The sequence below is a fragment of the Syngnathus leptorhynchus genome, chromosome 4 (genome assembly GCF_054491065.1).
Source record: "Syngnathus leptorhynchus isolate UIUO chromosome 4, UIUO_Slep, whole genome shotgun sequence".
In the NCBI taxonomy this organism is placed as follows: Eukaryota; Metazoa; Chordata; class Actinopteri; order Syngnathiformes; family Syngnathidae; genus Syngnathus; species Syngnathus leptorhynchus.
The window spans coordinates 2,465,790-2,488,224 of NC_141198.1; the positions used below are offsets into that span (position 1 = coordinate 2,465,790).

Consider the following 22,435-nt stretch of genomic DNA (forward strand, 5'->3'; position numbering starts at 1 on the left):
ACCACCCATGTTTAATTAGCCATAGCAAGCAATATATTCTGTAGGCCTTGAAAAATGAGTGAAATTGCTCAAAATAGGCTGGAATTTTAGGGGTTGTCTTTTCCGAAAACGCATGGCATTTTAACGGTCAAGCCTCAGAAACTCATTAAGTTTTAACCAGGTCTCACAACGACCAATCAAGTTAAGATTATAGTCTTTGAGAGGTCATTAACTCGTAGCACTTCCACAGAAAGTGATCGTGTGTTGAAGTCCTGCATTGAATTTGAAATAACTATGTACGCGTCGGGAGGTCACGACCATAGGATTCTGATGGTTATTTGTACAAGCACACAAGTACTGTTTTGGGAGCAAGCACCGTGTCATCAATGAGACCGGTCAAGGACGAACGCCTAAACTTGTTGCATCGCACTACCTCAGTAGAAAACATATCAGTAAATAGTGTTGGAAGTATGTACCAATGACACTTGATTTTGATGTTTATATGTTTGAGAAATAAATTGGGGTTGAATGGGTTAATAAAAAAGGTACAGGTTGAAAATGGGTAAAACCTTTTCTGTTCAAACACATTTTATTTCCAGTCATCCAGGCAGCACTTTTTTCTGCTCTAATTGTGGTCTTTTATCCATTGCTTAGTCCACTGTACTATCTGTTCCAAGTTGCTTTCCAAGTCTTCAGGAGTGTTGCTGGGTAGCTGGTGGATAAGCTCCTTTTTGTAGGCCTCACTTGCCTCCTCATAAGTGGTCTGAAAGATTTCACACTGCATGTTGTCCTGCAGTTTCTTTCCTGTGTAGCCCCTGAAAACAGAATGAAGGGTATGTTAACAGAATGAGACGTCCAATTTAGCACCTGATTTATAACACATTTGTGCTTGTGAAAATGGGCTCAAAATTGATTTCACATACAAATACATGTGGATGCTGAGCAACCAAATGGGTGCAAATTTGATTTCACATACAAACATGTGGATGCTGAGCAACCAAATGGGGGCAACCAGGATTACGTCTGCAAAACAAGATGAATTGCTGTGCAGTTCATTTTGAAATTTGTGAGCGGAGTAAATGCAAATAGATGACTTTAGCATGTGATTTGATAAGCCTAATAATAAGAGAAGTCCAGAAATAATATTGAATTGGACTGCTGACTCTTGCAAGATGGAAAACTGCATTTGATGAACAGTTTATGTTGAAATATTTCGACATAAAAAAGATAGGAAATTACAGGTAGAATCGGCAACATTGTAAAGATGGGGTTTTACTTTACAATTTTGAAATAATGAAGTGGTAGTGATACGTTGAATGTTTAAATTTGGAACACTTTGAATCAGTGGAAATATGTAGAAATTACAGGGGGATAAAAAAAAGTCTTTGAGTCATTGTTTACATTTTAGATGCATATTGTGTTTTTTATATTACCAAAATTTTGAATTCTTAGAATGGACTGTTGAGGGGCTGTTTGTGAGACTTAGTAAATTGAATCAATTTTAGTAAAAAATGTGTCTGCATAAAAAATAATCTTTTTCCTATTAAGGGTAGTAAAATTTGCTAAAATAATGGATCAGAAAATAACCCTAACCCAAAATTTGCTAAAATAATGGATCAGAAAATAAAAAAAAATCAAGGGATTTTTACATTAAATAAAATTTGAGTTAATAATACAAACAACATTTCAATCGCAGGACAGCACTAATATTAATATCCTTCAATCAGTATACAAGTATGTATTTCTTTACATTTTCAGGTTGAAACATTAATTCATTTAGTTCAGTAGTAAATCTTTAAAATATGTCTTCCTGCATATGTATGGTTTATATCATGCACATTCACAGAGGCATGAGTTACGGGTACCTGCTTTCGAGTCGTGTGTACAGATGAGTAGTGTCTGTTCTGAGGACAAAGACAATGTGAAACCAGCGTTCGGGGAATAGGTCACAGCCATGATAGTCTACGATTACACCTCCATGCGTCATCTTCTCATCAAGTTCATCCACCACCTGTAGATAACAAAAGAACCGTAACTTTTCCAATACATTGAAGATGTATTATTGTTGCTACAAAATCAAATTAAAATCTACAAATTGAATTCAAAAAATTGAAAATGTTCGAGTTCAAGTCAAATTTGGTGAATTGTTTGCCTCAAAACGCAGATATTTCTGGCGTTTGAACATGATCTAAAACAGCAATTCACTTTACCTAATTTCAGTCGGCATAAAAAGATTAATGCTTAATGATAAATAAATTATCTTTTCAATTGGCATTTTTTTTTTGATTCCAGAAAACACAGAATGAGGTTTTACTATTCTTGTGTGTACGCTTGGTGGACCTGTAAGTGAATGGTGTAAGGTAGACTTGAAGGGGAAGTAAATTTACGGGTATGCATTATCAGAAGTGTTCCTCTGGGTGTTTTGGACCTCAATACCATACACCCTCTCCAGAGGTCTAGCCAGCTATGGGATGATCAAACCCGAGCTTGGGGGACATCTCAGGGGACTATGTATGCATGACATGGGTGTCCGGTTCTCGGAGTTAGGCCTAGATTGGCTGACCGCATATCTTGTTTCACTACAATTGGGATCGTTCATCCTCATTCAGAGCCACTGGCTGCTCCTTTCAGAATCCGTTGAGAAATTTTTTTGTTTGGGAAACCGGAGTGCCCGGAGAAAACCCACGCGGACACGGGGAGATCATGCAAACTCCACACAGGGAGGGCCGGAGGTGGAATAGAACCCGCACCCTCCTAACTGTGAGGCGGACGTGCTACCCAGTGCGCCACCGAGCCGCCATCTTTTGGCACATCTCAAGGCAAAATTAGTTAAGGTGTGAGTACGGAAATCGGCTTGCCTCTGTAAACCTAACTCACTGGCAGCAGTGATGCGACAACATCCGCCTTATTTTCGGCAGCATTGTGGCGCTACTTTCGTCACATAATTTCAAAGTCAAAGTCATCTTTATTGTCAATTTCTTCACTTCTAAGACACAAAAAGAGATCGAAATTACGTTTCCCACCGTCGCACGGTGACTAGACACATTACACAACACAAACAAGCAAATAGCACAAAGAGTAAAAACAATAGATAAGAGCGATGAATAATAAGCAAATAAACTAAAAAAATAAATAAACAATAAATAAATAAATAGACAAATAAGAGGAGCAAAATGGAGCAAGCGAGCATACAGCAGACAGCCAGAATATAGCGCAAAAGAACAGCACGTTATGCAGCCGAGGGTGGAGGGGGGAGAGAATTCACTATGCGCTGCAGGGCCTTCATGCTGTATTCAGTGCAGCCACCAGCCCACACAGCGATACAACTGGAGAGGACGCTCTCAACAGTGCCACGGTAGAATGTGGTCATGATGGCGGGAGGAGCACTTGCTCGCCTGAGTTTCCGCAGAAAGTACAGGCGGCGCTGAGCTTTCTTCGCCAGCGACGCAGCGTTGGTGGTCCAGGAGAGGTCCTCACTGATGTGCACCCCCAGGAATCTGGTGCTGCTCACTCTCTCCACCACAGCACTGTCGATGGTCAGCGGCAGGTGTTGGGTGTGACCCTTCCGGAAGTCAAGAACAATCTCCTTGGTCTTGCTGACGTTCAGCAGGAGGTTGTTGTCCCTGCACCACGTGGCCAGAAGGTCGATCTCCGACCTGTATTGAGTCTCGTCGCCCCCGGTGATCAGACCCACCACAGTCGTGTCGTCGGCATATTTCAGCACGCGGTTGCTGCTGTAGGTTGCAGTGCAGTCATGCGTCAGCAGGGTGAAGAGCAGCGGACTGAGCACGCAGCCTTGGGGGGCCCCCGTGCTCAGCGTGATGCTGCCGGAGACATTGTCGCCAACACGCACTACCTGAGGCCTCTGACAGAGGAAGTCCAGTAGCCAGTTGCAAAGGTGGGTACTAAGGCCCAGCTTGTCGAGTTTGCAGATGAGACGCTGTGGAACAATGGTGTTGAATGCAGAACTGAAGTCCACAAACAGCAATCTCACATACGAGTCTCTGTTCTCCAGGTGGGTGAGGGCAGAGTGGAGGGCAGAGCAGACGGCATCCTCAGAGGACCGATTGGCTCGGTACACAAACTGGAAGGGGTCTATGGTGGGGGGAAGAACAGATCTGACGTGCGCCATGACAAGCCGTTCAAAGCACTTCATGACGATGGGTGTCAGTGCCACAGGGCGGTAGTCATTGAAGCAGGAAGGAGCAGGATTTTTCGGCACAGGTATGATGGTGGCAGCCTTGAAACATGATGGGACGATGGCCTGCTGCAGGGAAATGTTAAAGATGTCCGTGAAGACATCCATCAGCTCCTCAGCGCAGTCCTTCAGCGCTCGACCCGGGATGTTGTCCGGGCCCGCTGCCTTACGGGTGTTGATAGCGGCAAGCGTCCTCCTCACGCTAGCGGCAGAGAGGCACAGGGGCTGCTCGTTCGGAGGGGGAGGGGTCTTCAGCAGGCAAGCTCTGTTCTGAGCGTCAAAGCGAGCAAAGAAGCGGTTCAGTTTGTTGAGCAGAGGGACGTCGCCCTGACAGCTCTGCGGTGCGGGCTTATAGTCCGTGATGGTCTGAATGCCTTGCCACAGGCTCCGAGCATTCCTGCTGTCTTTGAAGTGGGCGGTAATCTTGGAAGAGAATGCCTTTTTCTATTGTTGTAATATGATAGTTTTTTTAAATATACTTTATATATCGTTATATGGGTCTGTAGAATAATTAGAAATGCAACTTACGAGTCCGACGTCAGTGGCGCGGCATTGTTGATATAAGGGACGATCGATGGATTTAATGAAGTGGAGTGACACAGATGGTTTTATAAGCGTGTTATTTATGTAATAGTTATTAGAATAACTCTGAATGTTATGTTAGGCCTGTTCTCAGCTCTTTGTTTGTGTTTACGTCACGTTAGCATACCTATCGTTTAGCCTGTTGTTGCTCGTTCATGTCTGTTCTTGGTGTTGGATTTTGTCGAAATAAAATTTCCCCCAAAATGTGACCTATACTCCGGAGCGACTTATATGTTTTATTTCACGTTATTGTGCATTTTATGGCTAATGCGACCTATAATCAGGAGCGACTTTTAGTTCGAAAAATACGGTAGTGTTTATGTGAAGTAATATAAACAACATGTAAAGGTCATTCCATAAAAGCTTTTTGCCTTTAGTAGGTAGTAAAGCATGGATATTAAAAAAAAAGCTTTTTGAAAACAAATGCATTTATTAACAGCATTAAAAAAATTCATCAAAAACTACTATCAGTGATTCTCATTAAATACGACACTGTTATTATGAATAACAGTTTCCATCACTTCAGCGCCTGCAGGTCAGATTTATGAGGCGAAATCACATCAAACGGTAAACATTTTGAACAAATACATCATCTTGAATAATCAGTGAAAGAATACATCTAAATAAAATAAAGAAATAAAAAGGGCAAAACGGTGACAAATATCTGAAAATCAGAGCAGAGCTTTAACTCACAAACACCTCGTGACAGAGGTGAGGAAACGGGAAACACTTAAAGTCGGCCTTAATAACTTTAAAAGTTAAGATTAGTAGTAAACAGGTGGTGCATAAATGTCCTTGAGCATCCTGCACTGTTTGAAAATGCGAATGGTCGCTGGTTTCAATCCCTGCTATTTGTATAAATTATATTTCATATGCTTTTTTTTTTTTTTTTTTTTTTAAATAAATTTGAGCAACTCGCCTTCATTTTCAGTGGGAACAATGTTGTTGGTCTCCCTTTTATTGCTAGTGCTAGTCTGGAGTAAAATTTGTTGTGGCAATTCTTAGGATAGAGCCGAGGTGTTGGTCCGTTGACCTAGTTCTGTGACGGTTTGATGTCTATGTTCATGTGGCTGAACGTCACATTGCGAAGGTCGAGCCAAATTGTCCACTCTGTTTTATTTACCTTTCTTTTCCTTCGGCCACTAATTTTAATAGAAGGATTCCAGGGGAAGGTTTGTGGGTGGCTTTAGCGTAAAACTGTATCTGAAAGCTCAGCGTGCAAATTTATGAGAATGCTGACGTCACACCCCACACTCGAAATTCAGCACTGATAGAAATAGAGCGCGGCGTACGGCGTGTCCGTACTACTGAGTACGTACTCGCACTTGAGTGTGCACCAAGCTTTCTGACATGGCTTCCGGTAGTAAATGCACGGGCGGGTGGTTCCTCATCTACTGGGGAAACGCAGTCATTGCAGGGAAAATTACCCAAAATAATGTTTAATAATACAATTTATTCAGGGTTAGTGGGCTGGATTAAACGGCCCCATGTCTGGTTAAGAAAGTAACATGTTACATGTAAGCTAATGTTACGCTATTTCCTCCCACATCCCAAAAATATGCTTGTTAGGCCGATTGAGCACACCAAATTGTCCCTAGGTGTGAGTGTGATGCAAATTGTTGTTTGTCTCTGTGTGCCCTGCGATTGGCTGGCAACCAGTTGAGGGTGCCCCACGTCTACTGCTAGATGACTGCTGGGATATGCTGCAGCACACCCGCGACCCCTGTGGGCACTAGCGGTACAGATAATGGATTCTATCTATCTATCTATCTATCTATCTATCTATCTATCTATCTATCTATCTATCTATCTATCTATCTATCTATCTATCTATCTATCTATCTAAAAAAAAAGGAACATTTTTTTATCAGGGTATGGCATGAATTCAATTACACTTCTGATAAGGTTTTGGTCAGGCACGTGGCAGAGGGGGTTATTAATCACTTTCAGCTGCATTGGTGTTGATGGAATTAACAACAGGTACACTAGAGGGGCAACAACGAGATGGTCCCCAAAACAGGACTGGTTTTGCAGGTGGAGGCCATTTCAAGCTCTTCCCTCTTGATCTTTTTTAACTGTTTTTCCACAAGTGTTGGCTTTAACAAGGGTCATTATCATGACTGGAAGCATGAGGCGATTTTTTCAACCCTCCTGAAGTTGCGCAGATTGTCCAACTCCTCCAGGATGACACAACCATGCGTGCTGTTGCAAGAAGATTTGATGTGTCTCCCAGTACAATCTCCAGGGCATGGAGGAGATTCCAGGAGACAGGCAGTTACTCTAGGAGAACTGCACAGGGCCGTAGACAGTCCTCATCCCATCAGCAGGACCGATATCCGCTGCTTTGTGCAAAGAGGAACAGGTCGAGCACTGCCTGAGCCCTACAGAATGACCTTCAGCAGGCTACTGGTGTGAATGTTTTTGCCCAAACAGTCAGAAACAGACTTCACGAGGGTGGCCTCAGGGCACGACGTCCTGTAGAGTGCCCTATGCTCACTACTCAGCACCGTGGAGCTCGATTGGCATTTGCCATAGAACACCAGAATTGGCAAGTGCGCCACTGGCGCCCTGTGCTTTTCACAGATGAGAGCAGGTTTACCCTGAACACCTGTGATAGACGTGAAAGGGTAAACCTGAAAGGAGGGACGAACAGACCTCTACAGGCTAGAGAACGGCAGTCTGACTGCCATTAGGTATCGGGATGAAATCCTTGCACCCATGGTCAGACCCTACGCTGGTGCAGTAGGTCCTAGGTTCCATCTGATCCACGACATTCCCGGCCTCATGTGGCAAGAGTATGCACACAGTATCTGGAGGATGAAGGAATTGACACAATTGAATGGCCCTCACGATCACATGATCTAAACCCGATAGAACACCTTTGGGACATAATGTTTCGGTCCATCAGACGCCGCCAGGTTGCTTGTTAGACTTTGCAGGAGCTCACTGATGCCCTTAGACAGATCTGGGAGGACATTCAACAAGACACCATCCGTCGTCTCATTAGGAGCATGCCACGACGTTGTTAAGCATGTATACAAGCATGTGGGGGCTACACAAGATATTGAAAAGAGTTTTGAATTGCAGAAATTGAACTTAGGCAAAATGCACGAGCCTGTTACATAATTTTTTCACTTTGATTTTTGGGGTGTCTATATACCCCTCTGTAGGCTGAAAACTTTTATTTCCATCAAAAGATGTGGCATCTTTTTGTTCCTGAGACATTAAACTGTCCATATCAGTATAGATATCCAATTCTTTTTTTTCCACCATTGAAATCTGACGTGTTTTCAAAGTGTTTCTTTAATTTTTTGCGCAGTGTATATATCAAAGTCAAAGTCCGCTTTATTGTCAATTTCTTCACATGTTAAGGCACACAAAGAGATCGAAATTACGTTTCCCACCGTCCCACGGTGACTAGACACAGTACACAACACTCACAATCAAATAGCACAAAGAGTAAAAACTAACAGACAAGAGCAACGAATAAGTAATAAGCAAATAACCCAAATAAATAAACAATAAATAAATAGACAAATAAGAGCAGCAAAATGGAGCAACCGTGCTAATAGCAGACAGCCAGATCATAGTGAAAAAGAACAGGACGTCATGCAGCAGAGGGTGGAGGGGGGAGGGAATTCAGGATCCGGACAGCTTGGAGTATGAAGCTGTTTCTGAGTCTGGTGGTGCAGGAGCGCAGGCATCTGTACCTCTTCCCAGAGGGCAGAAGTACAAACAAAGAGTGAGCGGGGTGACTCACATCACACACAATCGCGGCCGCCTTGCGGGTGAGACGGGAGGCGTAAACGTCCTTCAAGGAGGGGAGTGGAGCCCCGATGATTTTACTTGCCGTGTTCACTATTCGCTGCAGGGCCTTCAGGTTGTACTCAGAGCAGCCACCACCCCACACAGCGATACAACTGGAGAGTACGCTCTCAACAGTGCCACGGTAGAATGTGGTCATGATGGCGGGAGGAGCACTTGCTCCCCTGAGTTTCCGCAGAAAGTACAGGCGGCGCTGAGCTTTCTTCGCCAGCGACGCAGCGTTGGTGGTCCAGGAGAGGTCCTCACTGATGTGCACCCCCAGGAATCTGGTGCTGCTCACTCTCTCCACCACAGCACCGTCGACAGTCAGCGGCAGGTGGTGGGTGTGACCCTTCCGGAAGTCAATGATAATCTCCTTGGTCTTGTTGACGTTCAGCAGAAGGTTGTTGTCCCTGCACCATGCGGCCAAAAGGTCGACCTAAGGTCTGTAGTGAGTCTCGTCGCCACCGGTGATCAGACCCACCACAGTCGTGTCGTCAGCATATTTCAGCATGCGGTTGCTGCTGTAGGTCGCAGTGCAGTCATGCGTCAGCAGGGTGAAGAGCAGCAGACTGAGCACGCAGCCTTGAAGGGCCCCCGTGCTCAGCGTGACTACTTGAGGCCTCTGACAGAAGAAGTCCAGTAGCCAGTTGCAAAGGGAGGTACTGAGGCCCAGCTTGTCGAGCTTGCAAATGAGACGCTGTGGAACAATGGTGTTGAATGCAGAACTGAAGTCCACAAACAGCAATCTCACATACGAGTCCCTGTTCTCCAGGTGGGTGAGGGCAGTGTGTGTGTGTGTGTGTGTGTGTGTGTGTGTGTGTGTGTGTGTGTGTGTATATATATATATATATATATATATATATATATATATATACACACTTTATAAGACGACCCCGATTATAAGATGACAATTTTTTTTCAAGACTCCAAAAGAGAAAATTGGTACTTTTTGGAACTATTTGGAGGGTGCAAGTGGCTTGTAACATTGTAATAAAGGCGTGAATTGGCCCCCCAAAAAGATACACCCATCCATCCATCTATCTTCTTCCACTTATCCGGGGTCGGGTCGCGGGGGCAGCAACTTTAGGAGGGACTCCCAGACCTCCCTCTCCCCAGCCACTTCATCCAGCTCATCCCGGGGGATCCCAAGGCGTTCCCAGGCCAGCCGAGAGACATAGTCTCTCCAGCGCGTCCTGGGTTGTTCCCGGGGTCTCCCATCGGTGGGACATGCCCGGAACACCTCCCCGGGGGAGGTGTCCAGGAGGCATCCTGATGAGATGCCCGAGTCAGCTCATCTGGCTCCTCTCAACGTGGAGGAGCAGCGGCTCTACTCCGAGTCTCTCCCGGACGACCGAGCTTCTCAAAAGATACAATATATTTTAGAATTATAATAATAAAGTCAATTTCTACTTCACTTATTTCTCCTATCACGGGTTTTCTTTGGAACATAACATCAATGAAATACGCTGCACTTGAAATCCATATTTTCACAAAACACTCAGTCTATTAGTTTTTTCAATAAAACTTGCTGATGTTCTATAGCAGATTATTAAACATTGAGAAATGAGAAATATATATATATTTTTAGATTTTTCTCCCTGATGAAAGAGAGTCTAATCTATCTTTTGGTAGGTTCCATGTTCATGTCCTTCCAAGATGGCGCCACGTACGGCAGCCTCCGTGGGTCGCTCTCTGCTTCTTTGTCCTATTTTGTGTGTTTTCTGTGTTCTCTGCTGTCCATCCCGGATCACTTTTACCAGAGAAGCGCTGTTAAACATCGGACAGTCTTCTTCTGGTATTTTCTCTCCTGTCCTCTCTGATTCAAACTGAGATTTTAGCTGGAGCGGCGATGCTATACAAGCTAACACGACGGCGCGGAAAACACGACGGCGCGGAAAACGAGCCGGAGCCCTCGTTAAGCTGAGGCAGAAAGGGTTCCGCTCTGCCCTACCATCAATTCATCTGGCAAATGTTCGCTCTCTGGCGAACAAGATGGACGAACTGCTGCTCCTCACGTCGAGGAACACTGACTTCAGCAGATCCGCCGCGCTGTGTTTTGTTGAAACGTGGCTTACCGAACGCACCCCCCCCCACCACGCCGTGGAGTTAGCTAGGTTTCGGCTAATGCGGGCAGATCGCAGCGCGGAGCTCACCGGAAAATCAAAGGGAGGTGGACTCTTTCTACATTAATGAACGTTGGTGTACTGACGTCACGGTGTTGAAAGAGTCTTGCTGCCCTCTCCTAGAAACACTCTTCATAAACTGGCGACCGTTCTATTCACCACGGGAGTTCTCCTCGATTGTCATGGCGGCTGTTTACATTCCACCACACGCGCGTGCGAGTGAAGCCACGCAGATGCTGGCCGACCAAGTGATAGACATGGAGAAACTTCTACTAAAATCACTAATCATTGTTTTGGGTGAACTCAACAGGGCGAACCTCGCACACGAACTCCCCAAATACAGACAGCACATTACCCACCAGAGGGGCACAGACACTGGACCACAGCTACACCGTAATTAAGGATGCATACCACTCTGTAGGTCGTGCAGTTTTAGGACTCTCGGACCACTGTCTAGTTCATCTGGTCCCGGCCTACAGGCAGAAACTAAAAACTTCTAAGCCTGTAGTGAGGACTGTGAGGAAGTGGACAGTGGAGTCAAGGCAGGACCTCCAAGCCTGCTTTGACCGCACAGATTGGGGAGTTTTCGAAGCTGCAACCTCAGACCTGCATGAACTCACTGACACTGTTACATTATACATCTGTTTTTGTGAGGACCTGTGTGTGCAGACTAAGACCTTCTGCACGTACAACGACAAACCTTGGTTTACACCGAACCTCAGGAGGCTGCGCAAAGCCAAGAAGGAGGCCTACAGCAGCGGCGACCGGACCTTTTCAAGCAGACCAGAAACACACTGAACCGAGAGGTCAGGAGAGCCAGGAGTTGTTACGGGGAGAGCCTGGAGAGACACCTCTCTGCCAATCCTGATCCCTCAACAGTGCGGAAAGGTCTGCAGAGCATCACAAGGTTCAAGAAACGAACCCCGGTCCTGTGGAGAGCCCAAGGCTTGCTAACCAGCTGAACAGGTTCTACTGCAGGATTGATCGGTCCTCCCACACAACAGGACCTCCTGCAGGACAATCAACATACTCCCCTGCCCTCACAACCGCTCTGTCCACACCTCCATCACCGCTGTAACCTAATCTCTCTCTTGCAGAGGCCGTGCCCGCACTCCAGATCCGTGAGGAGGAAGTGCGCCAGGTGTTCCAGAGACAAAAGATCAGGAAGGCACCGGGCCCAGACGGCGTGTCACCCTCCTGCTTGAAAGTCTGTGCTGAGCAGCTGGCGCCCAGCTTTGCACGGATCTTCAACCGCTCCCTGGAGAAGTGTGAGGTGCCCTCGTGCTTCAAAATCTCCACCATCGTTCCAGTGGCCAAGAAGCCCACCATCACAGGATTGAATGACTACAGACCTGTCGCTCTGACATCTGTGGTCATGAAATCTTTCGAGAGGTTGGTGCTGAACCACCTGAAGCATGTCACGGGTCGCCTGCTTGACCCCCTCCAGTTTGCCTACCGGGCAAACAGGTCGGTGGATGATGCGGTCAACATGGGACTGCACTACATCCTGCACCACCTGGACACCCCAGGAACGTACGCCAGGATCCTGTTTGTGGATTTCAGCTCGGCGTTCAACACCATCGCTCCTGACATCCTCCAACAGAAGCTCATCCAGCTCGCGGTGCCTGCCTCCACCTGTTATTGGATCACCAGCTTCCTGACCAACAGGAGACAGCGTGTGAGGCTCAGGGGTGCGTCCTCTCCCCACTGCTCTTCTCTCTCTACACCAACAATTTCTCCTCAGGAGACTCTCCTGTGAAGCTCCTGAAGTATGCAGACGACACGACTCTCATCGGACTGATCCGGGACGGTGATGAGACTGCGTACAGACAGGAGGCGGAGCGGCTGGTCCACTGGTGCAGCCAAAATCACCTGGAGCCGAACCCGCTCAAGACCGTGGAGATGACAGTGGATTTCAGGCGAGATCCTTCACCACTTTCACCCCTCACTATCCGCAGTAATACCATACTCTCCTCAGACACCTTCAAGTTCCTGGGTACCACAATCTCACGGGACCTGAAATGAACCGGCCACATAGACTCTGTCAGGAAGAAAGCCCAGCAGAGGCTGTACTTCCTGAGACTGCTCAAGAAGTTCAATCTGCCGCGGGAGCTGCTGAAGACCTTCTACACTGCCATCATCCAGTCTGTCCTCAGCACCTCCATCACTGTATGGTTTGGATCGGCCTCCAAACAAGACAAGCACAGACTGCAACATCTCTACAGATCCTTCTCACCCAAGTTACAGTCTGTTTGAACTACTCCCCTCCGGACGGCGTTATAGAGCTCTGTACGCCAAAACCAGCAGACACAGAGACAGCTTCTTCCCCCAGGCTGTTGCTCTGATGAACTCACACCACTCTTAAAGTCTCAGAGTCATTGCTGTGCAATAACATCCTGCTCTCCACACCTTTTTGGATTGTCTACACTGTTTGCACTATGTGTCTTCTCTGCATCCATTGCAGCCTGGTCATCCTGGAAGTAGGACCCTCCCATCTGTGGTCTCTTCTCAAGGTTTCTCACTTCCCCTAGTCGGAGATTTGAGTTTTTCCTTGCCCTCATGGGAGTTTAAGAACAGGGGATGGCTGAGAATATTGTCAGTTGTCATTTTCACATGTCCTGAGTGTTGTTAGTCACCTATATGTTGAACAGAGACTGTGATGTAACAAAGTCAAATTCAACTCTGAATTCTCAAATTCAATCTCTGTCAGGAAGAAGGCCCAGCAGAGGCTGTACTTCCTGAGACTGCTCAAGAAGTTCAACCTGCCGCGAGAGCTGCTGAAGACCTTCTACACTGCCATCATCCAGTCTGTCCTCTGCACCTCCATCACTGTCTGGTTTGGATCGGCCTCCAAACAAGACAAGCACAGACTGCAACATCTCTACAGATCCTTCTCACCCAAGTTACAGTCTGTTTGAACTACTCCCCTGCGGACGGCGTTATAGAGCTCTGTAAGCCAAAACCAGCAGACACAGAGACAGCTTCTTCCCCCAGGCTGTTGCTCTGATGAACTCACACCACTCTTAAAGTCTCAGAGTCATTGCTGTGCAATAACATCCTGCTCTCCACACCTTTTTGGATTGTCTACACTGTTTGCACTATGTGTCTTCTCTGCATCCATTGCAGCCTGGTCATCCTGGAAGTAGGACCCTCCCATCTGTGGTCTCTTCTCAAGGTTTCTCACTTCCCCTAGTTGGAGATTTGAGTTTTTTCTTGCCCTCATGGGAGTTTAAGATCAGGGGATGGCTGAGAATATTGTCAGTTGTCATTTTCACATGTCCTGAGTGTTGTTAGTCACCTATATGTTGAACAGAGACTGTGATGTAACAAAGTCAAATTCAACTCTGAATTCTCAAATTCAATCTCTGTCAGGAAGAAGGCCCAGCAGAGGCTGTACTTCCTGAGACTGCTCAAGAAGTTCAACCTGCCGTGGGAGCTGCTGAAGACCTTCTACACTGCCATCATCCAGTCTGTCCTCTGCACCTCCATCACTGTCTGGTTTGGATCGGCCTCCAAACAAGACAAGCACAGACTGCAACATCTCTACAGATCTTTCTCACCCAAGTTACAGTCTGTTTGAACTACTCCCCTGCGGACGGCGTTATAGAGCTCTGTACGCCAAAACCAGCAGACACAGAGACAGCTTCTTCCCCCAGGCTGTTGCTCTGATGAACTCACACCACTCTTAAAGTCTCAGAGTCATTGCTGTGCAATAACATCCTGCTCTCCACACCTTTTTGGATTGTCTACACTGTTTGCACTATGTGTCTTCTCTGCATCCATTGCAGCCTGGTCATCCTGGAAGTAGGACCCTCCCATCTGTGGTCTCTTCTCAAGGTTTCTCACTCCCCCTAGTTGGAGATTTGAGTTTTTTCTTGCCCTCATGGGAGTTTAAGATCAGGGGATGGCTGAGAATAAAGTCAGTTGTGATTTTCACATGTCCTGAGTGTTGTTAGTCACCTATATGTTGAACAAAGACTGTGATGTAACAAAGTCAAATTTCTTGTTTGGCACGCTCAAACATGGCGAATAAATTCTTCTTGAATCTTGAATGTGGTCATAGAACACAATATTATGTATTATAATATTATAAGAATATTATGTGGGCCTTCGAAGATAAGTCATAATCCTCAAAAATGGCTGGCATTGAGGGCCCTGGCTGTGCTACGGATAACAAGCATTGAATGAGTTAATGTCAATTTGCTGTTCCAACAGATACTTTTGTGTGGGAATTTCATGCCAGAGCCCTTTGCGCACTTATAACAAATCACAATATTATTTTTGTTTGAAAAGTGCATTACTCAAAGGCATTTGAGCAGTAAGGTACATCAATACATTGGTGCAATAAGACATGCCCGTAGTTTAAAATTACATTCTTGTCTTACATCAGACAAAAATATCCTTCTCCTCGATCATTTATGTTGCATATCACTGATTTGTAAGAACCAACACTTAATCACATAACAGGAGAGCAATATGTACAATTTTGTTTTATTTCAACAAGAGAAATAGTAAGGCTTAAGTTAAAGGGAATTCAAGTACGACTCACCCTGTCTTCATCTAAAATAGGGCACTGGTACTCTTGATCATAGCCATCATAAAGATCTCCTGAGGAAAAAATTATGTAATCAATAATATTATCAATAGAAGACATACAATTTCTATGACTGTGCAAAACAAACCTGTAACTAAAAGCAAAAATCAAGAATACTGCCTTAAAGTAAAAAAAAAAAACCAAAAAAAAAAACCAGACAAAACAAAGAATCCTCTCTGGAGTGGCAGAGATCTCAAACTAATTTTTTACCTTCCTGAGCCAGATCACCTATATTAACATAGGTGAGCCCAGTCCGCTGAGCTAGCTCCTTGCCTAGAGTTGTTTTTCCAACACCAGGGGTCCCTATAAGACAAAAAGGGACGATAAGTGTTAGGGTTTATAAACAATCTTGATCGTATGATTATGTTGGAATGTAGATTTGAATTATTAACTTTGTTTAAACCTTTTACCTTTCCTTGACTCTGAAAACTTTAACCAGTCAGTTGTTGAAACTTTCCAAATGGTGTGGAAACATTCTTGCTTAGTGCGTCATCTACAATGCTCCACTAGTTTCTATTTCCATTACCTTGTAAAACAATGAGCTGGGACCCTCCGCACTGATTAACCAGTTGCTGAGGTGACCACCAAACATGTCCAATGTCACCCCTACCCTACTTGTTCTCAATAAATATGCTCTTGTAAGAGACTAACGGCAGAGTTTGTTCGAACATTGCTGTACCTACAGTAACGAACGGACTCTCCACCTGCAAGTGCTTAAAGGGTATACTGTCTCCCGTGTGGTTCTTGCAAAATAAGTTAGAGTCAGAACATCTCTAACATTTTGGTGCCGTGACCCGGATTCCAACATACCCACTGCTGATCGACGGAGGACGACGTGCTGCATTGTCGACAAGCCAGCGTCCATTAGGAGGACCTGGTAAAGATAAGACCTGGCAAGTAAATTCTTCGCTGGGCCAGCATCTTAGGTCTGCCTTCGTCTGACAACAGTGGATTGACGGGATCCGGCAGTGCAACAAACCAGGGGACAAGTAAGTTAAAGCCCTAAAATTGTGTGATTGTGTTGTTGTGAAACGCGTAAGAGTGGAAAGTGCACAAAATATAGCTTGGGTTCAAGTCCCAGTGGAAGGAACAGGCTAAGAAAAACAGAGCTTCCTTTTCTTTCATTGAAGATGTGCGTAGATTCTTCTTTGTCTGTTCTTCCAAGCTACGGGATCTGGCTTGGGTTAGAGTCCCAGTGGAAGGAACGTGCTAAGAAACACAGAGCTTCTTTTTTGTGATTCAAAGAAGAGTGTAGATTTTTCTTTGTTCGTTTTTCCGAGCCAAAGAACAGCTCGGGTCCAAGACCCAGTTGAAGGAACAGGTTAGAAAAAAACAGCTTCTTTTCCCTAATTGGAGAAGGGCGTAGATTCTTTTTTGTCCGTTTTTCCAAGCTGTTTGGAAGGGTTTTACACCCATCCTGGATAGGCCTGAAAGTAAAAAAGCGCTAGTTTGTGTGGTTGAGTGTGTGACTGGTAGGATAACTTGACTAAGAGGCAATTTTGTTGAAGGGTCAATTTAAACCTGCATTGAGGATCCTCAAAGAAAAACAAAAACACTTTTTTTTTTTAAATAAATTGAAAAATCCTGAAATACCAAGTTAAGATGGGAAATAAAAACTGTAAATCTCTAGCTCTTGAAGGAGATAAGTACATGGCGAGTAGATTTTTTAATTGTATGCGATACATGCCAAAGTGGAAGAAAAAGTATGGAGTAGAAGTGAAGTTGAAATGTGGGACGAAGTGGTAGAAATTTTGGAGGAGAGTGTGGCTAGAAAGCCAAAGGGATTGAGAAAGGAAAGAAAAGAGAGAGAATTGCAATGTGCTAGAGTGTGGTTGAAAACTTTACAAGAACGAAGAGAACAAATTCAAAAGACCAAAAATGGAAAGACAAAAGATGATGAGGCTGCCATTCCATTAAGATTTGAAAAAGAATTTAGGGTGCATAATGGCATCTCATTCAATGATGCGGCTGAGAGTGCTTATCAGCAACAGCTGAAAAATGCGCTCCTCACTGGTTCCCCCCCTGAATTAGACAACTGGGTGTGGAAACACTTGGTGGAAGTGGACAACAACCGTGCAGTGGGCCATAGACGCTGACAAAGTGATCAAGAAAGGCAAAGTTCTGATGTATTTCATCTAGATGATGATGATAATCATCTAGATGAAGATGCAACAGTCTTCTTCCAAAGTTCCCAATGGGGCAGAGGAAGAGGTCAAGGCCAACAAGGTCGCAGGCCGCCATATGGTTCAAAACCTCCACCAGATTCTGACAACTGTTGGTACTGTGGGAGACGAGGACACTTTGCAAGAGTGTGTCGATATGCAAAACAAGACCAATCAAGGGGTGGAGGACAAAGCAGAGGAAAAGCTAAATGTTCAGCATGACGTGCTTCCTCCCCTTTGACCGCTAATGCTCCTACTTTTGGTTTAGAATTTTTTTTAGGTTATTAGAACTCCTGTACATACAAGACGTATGACAATGCTGATTGTATGCCCAACGACAAATGACAAGGGGTCAAGTTATGTGTGCACACTGAAGTTAAAATTTTCAAATCAAGTGGTAAAGAAATACGACTTCAATCACTTTTTGGTTCTTTTATCACAAACAGGGTATTTTGGTTACATTACCTGACATGTTTCGGCATGAACTTCCGCCTTCATCAGAGTGTCACTGTTGTGATCGTGACGCGTCTTTATCAGCTGATCGAACAATGAAGGCGTGACTCACCTGTCAGATTTGACAGGTGAGTCACGCCCTCTGCTGTCCCTTCACCTCTCCAAAATGCTGCTCCAGGTGGTAGAGAGCATGTAGGCTCCCTTGTCTCTGTTGATGGTCCTCGGGCCTCGTTTGCGGATTTCAATGGCCTCCCTGATCCAACGCTGATGTTTGTTTTCTTCGGTGCGGATGACTCTGGCCTTTTCCCAGTCCATGATGTGGTTTTCTCTTTTACAGTGGTCGGTGATGGCTGATTTGTAGTGTTCCTGTTCCGCTTGCTGTTTTATTGCTCTTGTTTGTCTTATTGCTGTCTCCTTCTCACACTCCTTTTTGTGTTCCATTTTCCTTGTGATGAAATTTCTCCCTGTCTCCCCAATGTATGAAGAATTGAAGAAAATTGAATTGAATTGAAGAAAACCAACATCAGCGTTGGATCAGGGAGGCCATTGAAATCCGCAAACGAGGCCCGAGGACCATCAACAGAGACGAGGGAGCCTACATGCTCTCTACCACCTGGAGCAGCATTTTGGAGAGGTGAAGGGACAGCAGAGGGCGTGACTCACCTGTCAAATCTGACAGGTGAGTCACGCCTTCATTGTTCGATCAGCTGATAAAGACGCGTCACGATCACAACAGTGACACTCTGATGAAGGCGGAAGTTCATGCCGAAACATGTCAGGTAATGTAACCAAAATACCCTGTTTGTGATAAAAGAACCAAAAAGTGATTGAAAAAAGGAAACAGAATGAACTTAGTACAACAAATACGACTTGTTTCTAAAAGATAAATAGAAAAATTAGAATGTTCTGTCCTCGCGTGCATGGGTGGGACCAGCTTTATGATCGACCGCAAGAAATGGCCAGCTTGTGACGAATCATTGATCCCTGGTCCCCTCCCCTCGCACCGAGAGCTGTGCATGTGTGTGCATATGTGTTAAACTGATAAAATTGGCTAAACCTGTGTGCAAAGAAATTTGTTAGACTGTGGTCTATCCAATTTGCACCGCAAAACAGAAACAATTTTGAAGAATACAAATAAAAAAAAATAAAAAAGAGGAAAAGAAAGAAATCTGTTTGTAGGCAGAAACTGGTTTACACTAGCGCTCATTAGTGTCTCACCCTGATGACAAATTCGAAAGACAGAGAAATTGGATTTCACACATTACAAAACTAAATTTGAAAAAAAAAAAAAAAGATTATTTGTGTTATAAGAGAATACAAACTTCTATATTTTAGTTAAATCCGAGAGATTGAGTCGGTTAATTTAAAAAATAAAATAAAAAATTCTGATCAATTTGCCAGCTGTTTTTTTTTGTGTGTGTTGAGTTTTTTTTGGATTGCTCTGAATGAAAGGAAAATATAGGTTGAATGGTTGAAGTTGTTCGTTACTACTATGGAAAATTAGTGGAGCAACTTAGACGAAAGAGTGATTTTGTGCAAGTTAAATGCTAAGAAAACAGAAACAAAAAACCCAAAGAAAAAGATGCTTTTGGATTGCTAATTACTAACGAAGTTATGAGGAAGTGGTGTGGGTGTTTCGAAGGGCACGCGCTTATGCGCTTCCCTGACTAGTTAATGTTTGTTTGACTGAGATGGAGGAGAGGGAACCCCACATAACTGTTTAGATGCTATAGAACATCTACCCAGACAAGATTTAAGTGACACACCACTTGACAAAGGGGAAAAGTGGTTTGTGGATGGATCATGTTCAAAGGATCCTAAAGGGAACAATCAAAGTGGTTATGCAATTGTGAAATTGCCAAACCAGATTATTGAAGCAGAAAAGCTTCCGTATAACAGGTCAGCGCAGGCTGCTGGGCTAATTGCACTGACAAGAGCTTGTCAATTAGCGGAAAATAAGGAAGTTACTGTATACACAGACAGTCAGTATGCGTTTTGTACTCTGTTCTATTTTGCAAAACAATGGGAGCGCAGGGTGATGACAACATCAACCGGTAAACCGGTTACCCATGCCTCCTTGTTAGAAGACTTGTTGCAGGCCATCCATTTACCTGCTAAACTTGCTGTGTGTAAATGTGCTGCTCACACCACAGGCACAGATGAAGTCTCAAATGGAAACAGATTAGCAGACAAAATTGCTAAAGAAGCAGCAGCAGGAAAACATGGCCATAAAGTTTTTTTGATAGATTCAGAGGACACACAACTCATCGATAAAACTATACTGACAGACATGCATGTGGACGACAAAAGGTGTAATAGTGGATACAGATCATATCCACTGCATCAATGACAAACCTGTTTTACCAAAGTCACTTTTTAAGGCAGCAGCAATTGCGACACATGGGCCTTGCCATGTGTCGACAGGAGGGATGAGGTCCATCATACATCAACAATTGACTACCTTTGGTTTAGATGCTTACTTAAAATGTTTTTGTAAAGCATGTCATGTTTGTGTGAAACATAATCCACAAGGAAACATGAGACCTAAGAGAGGCTCATTTCTGAAACCGTCTTACCCATTTCATGCACATGGATTTTATTGAACTCACACAAAGTGGACCTCACAAATACTGCCTAGTAATGATTGATGCATCTTCCAAATGGGTGGAAATAGTTCCATCTAAACGAGCAGATGCCTTAACAGTGGCAAAAGCCATTTGCAAAGCCGTCATACCGGCTCATGGGATCCCGCAGATCATTTACAGTGACAATGGTCCACAGTTTGTGAACCAAGTTGTACAGAACATGGCTGTACACCTTGGGATAACGTTAAAAAAAAACCACTGCGCTTGGCACCCATCCAGTGCAGGCCTGGTTGAACGAGCAAACGCTACTATCAAAAGCAGGTTGAAAAAATGCATGGAATCGACAGAGCCTGGCCGGACTGGCTAGACTTGGTGAAACTCTGTTTGAGAATCACCCCCACTTCAGAAGGGCTAACACCTTTTGAAATCATCCATGGGAGACCATATAGACTACCTGTGTTCCCTGCAGATTTGCAAAAAGCAGATGAAGAACAGTCCTTGGCAGATTACATCTTGACGCTCAAAATGAAAGATGTGTCAAGATGTGATTTTCCTTCCCCACAGGTTGACAACCCCGTCAAGGCACGAGACTGGGTCTACATCAAGGTCATCAAAAGAAAGAACTGGGCCAGCCCACGGTGGGAGGGACCATTCCAAGCCTTGCTGACCACCCCCACCGCGGTAAAGATTGCCGAACGGCCCAGCTGGATTCACCTCAGCCACTGCAAGTTGCAGAGAGTGCTGGACCCCTAATTTGGAGTGGTGGAGAAGACCGACTTCAAAGTGGCCTCATCGTCTAGGGTGGGGCGTCTCAATGTTGGTGAAGAATCCAGCGTTCCCCACTCCGCTAGGCGAGGGGATATCCCGGTGTCTCTGCCATCATAGTAGCAACGGGGCTCCATATGCCAGGTGGATCCTAGGCTGCGATGTGGCTGAAGCGTGATGTGGTTTGTGGGCTCATCTGAATGGACCAATTGACAGTGTCAACCGTGGAAGAAGATGGTCACATGATGAGAATTTTGAGGACTGGTCATGGGACCCCAGAAACCCAAACAAAACCAACGCTTGGTACCGGTATGTGAAGTTCACTGTGAGAGCTCACGCACAGAAGGGATGCTATGTGTGTTCCAAACTCCCCCCCCCCCGTCCTCCACACAAAAGTTTACCTGGAGACCAGAACAATGACTGTCACTGAAGCAAAATGCATGGCCTTTGTGAGAGGGGTTTGGATTTCAACACCATGCTGTCACAGTCAGTGATGCTACCCCTATCGCCCTGGACTCACAGAAAAGAACCTGTGATCGAACTATTTTGGATTAATGTCAACGCAACTGTTGAAGGACGAAAGATGCCACAAGTGGCCTAAAGAAAAAGGCCACCTGGAGTGAACTACACGCGCTACATCCAAGGGAATACAACCCACAAATGCGTTGACAACGACTGCTCTCCAGGAGTAAACTGGATGGGAGCTTTGGATATCACTGCTGAGTGTCAGGATAAGAGAGCCATTTCAAGTGGTGAGGGCTCTCCTACCAACATGGCTGCACCATCAAACGGAACCTACTTCATACAGAATGACTGGTGGCTTTGTGGTCAAAAGGGTTGTCCGATGCTGCCCGCCAACTGGACATAAGTGTGTGCACCAGTGAGGGTAACTGACGACACCTGAAGATGCAGCATCATAAATGACAACGACACAACTCTTCTGGACGTCGACGAAGGGTTATTGTGACCTTTGACCCTCATGATCCTGTCTGGGGTCAATGATGGACAAAACAGAGCGATTCAGGCTATTGAACAAATGGTCTTGCAAAACAGGATGGTTCTGGACTTGATGAGTGCAACACGAGGGTTCCAGCAAAGAAGCAGATCCACCATCGACAGCGTCCCCGCCCCCAGTTCAAATAGAGGCAGAATAATCCTCTTCCCCCTTGACGACAACCGCGCGGCAG

The 22,435-nt window shown here is 45.1% G+C and overlaps 1 protein-coding gene across 1 annotated transcript in view; it reads right to left on the reverse strand.

Annotated features, from left to right (window-relative positions):
• Positions 1 to 549: 549 nt before the first annotated feature.
• The window catches only part of ak6 (adenylate kinase 6), a 28,481-nt gene continuing 6,595 nt past the window's right edge, over positions 550 to 22,435 (reverse strand). Inside the window, exons 3-6 of the mRNA XM_085909013.1 lie at positions 15,494 to 15,586; positions 15,239 to 15,297; positions 1,845 to 1,990; positions 550 to 794 (exon numbers count right to left, since the gene is read on the reverse strand). Of these exons, the coding sequence (XP_085765139.1) occupies positions 605 to 794; positions 1,845 to 1,990; positions 15,239 to 15,297; positions 15,494 to 15,586 (488 nt within the window). The 3' untranslated portion in view covers positions 550 to 604. The remainder of the gene's footprint in view (positions 795 to 1,844; positions 1,991 to 15,238; positions 15,298 to 15,493; positions 15,587 to 22,435) is intronic.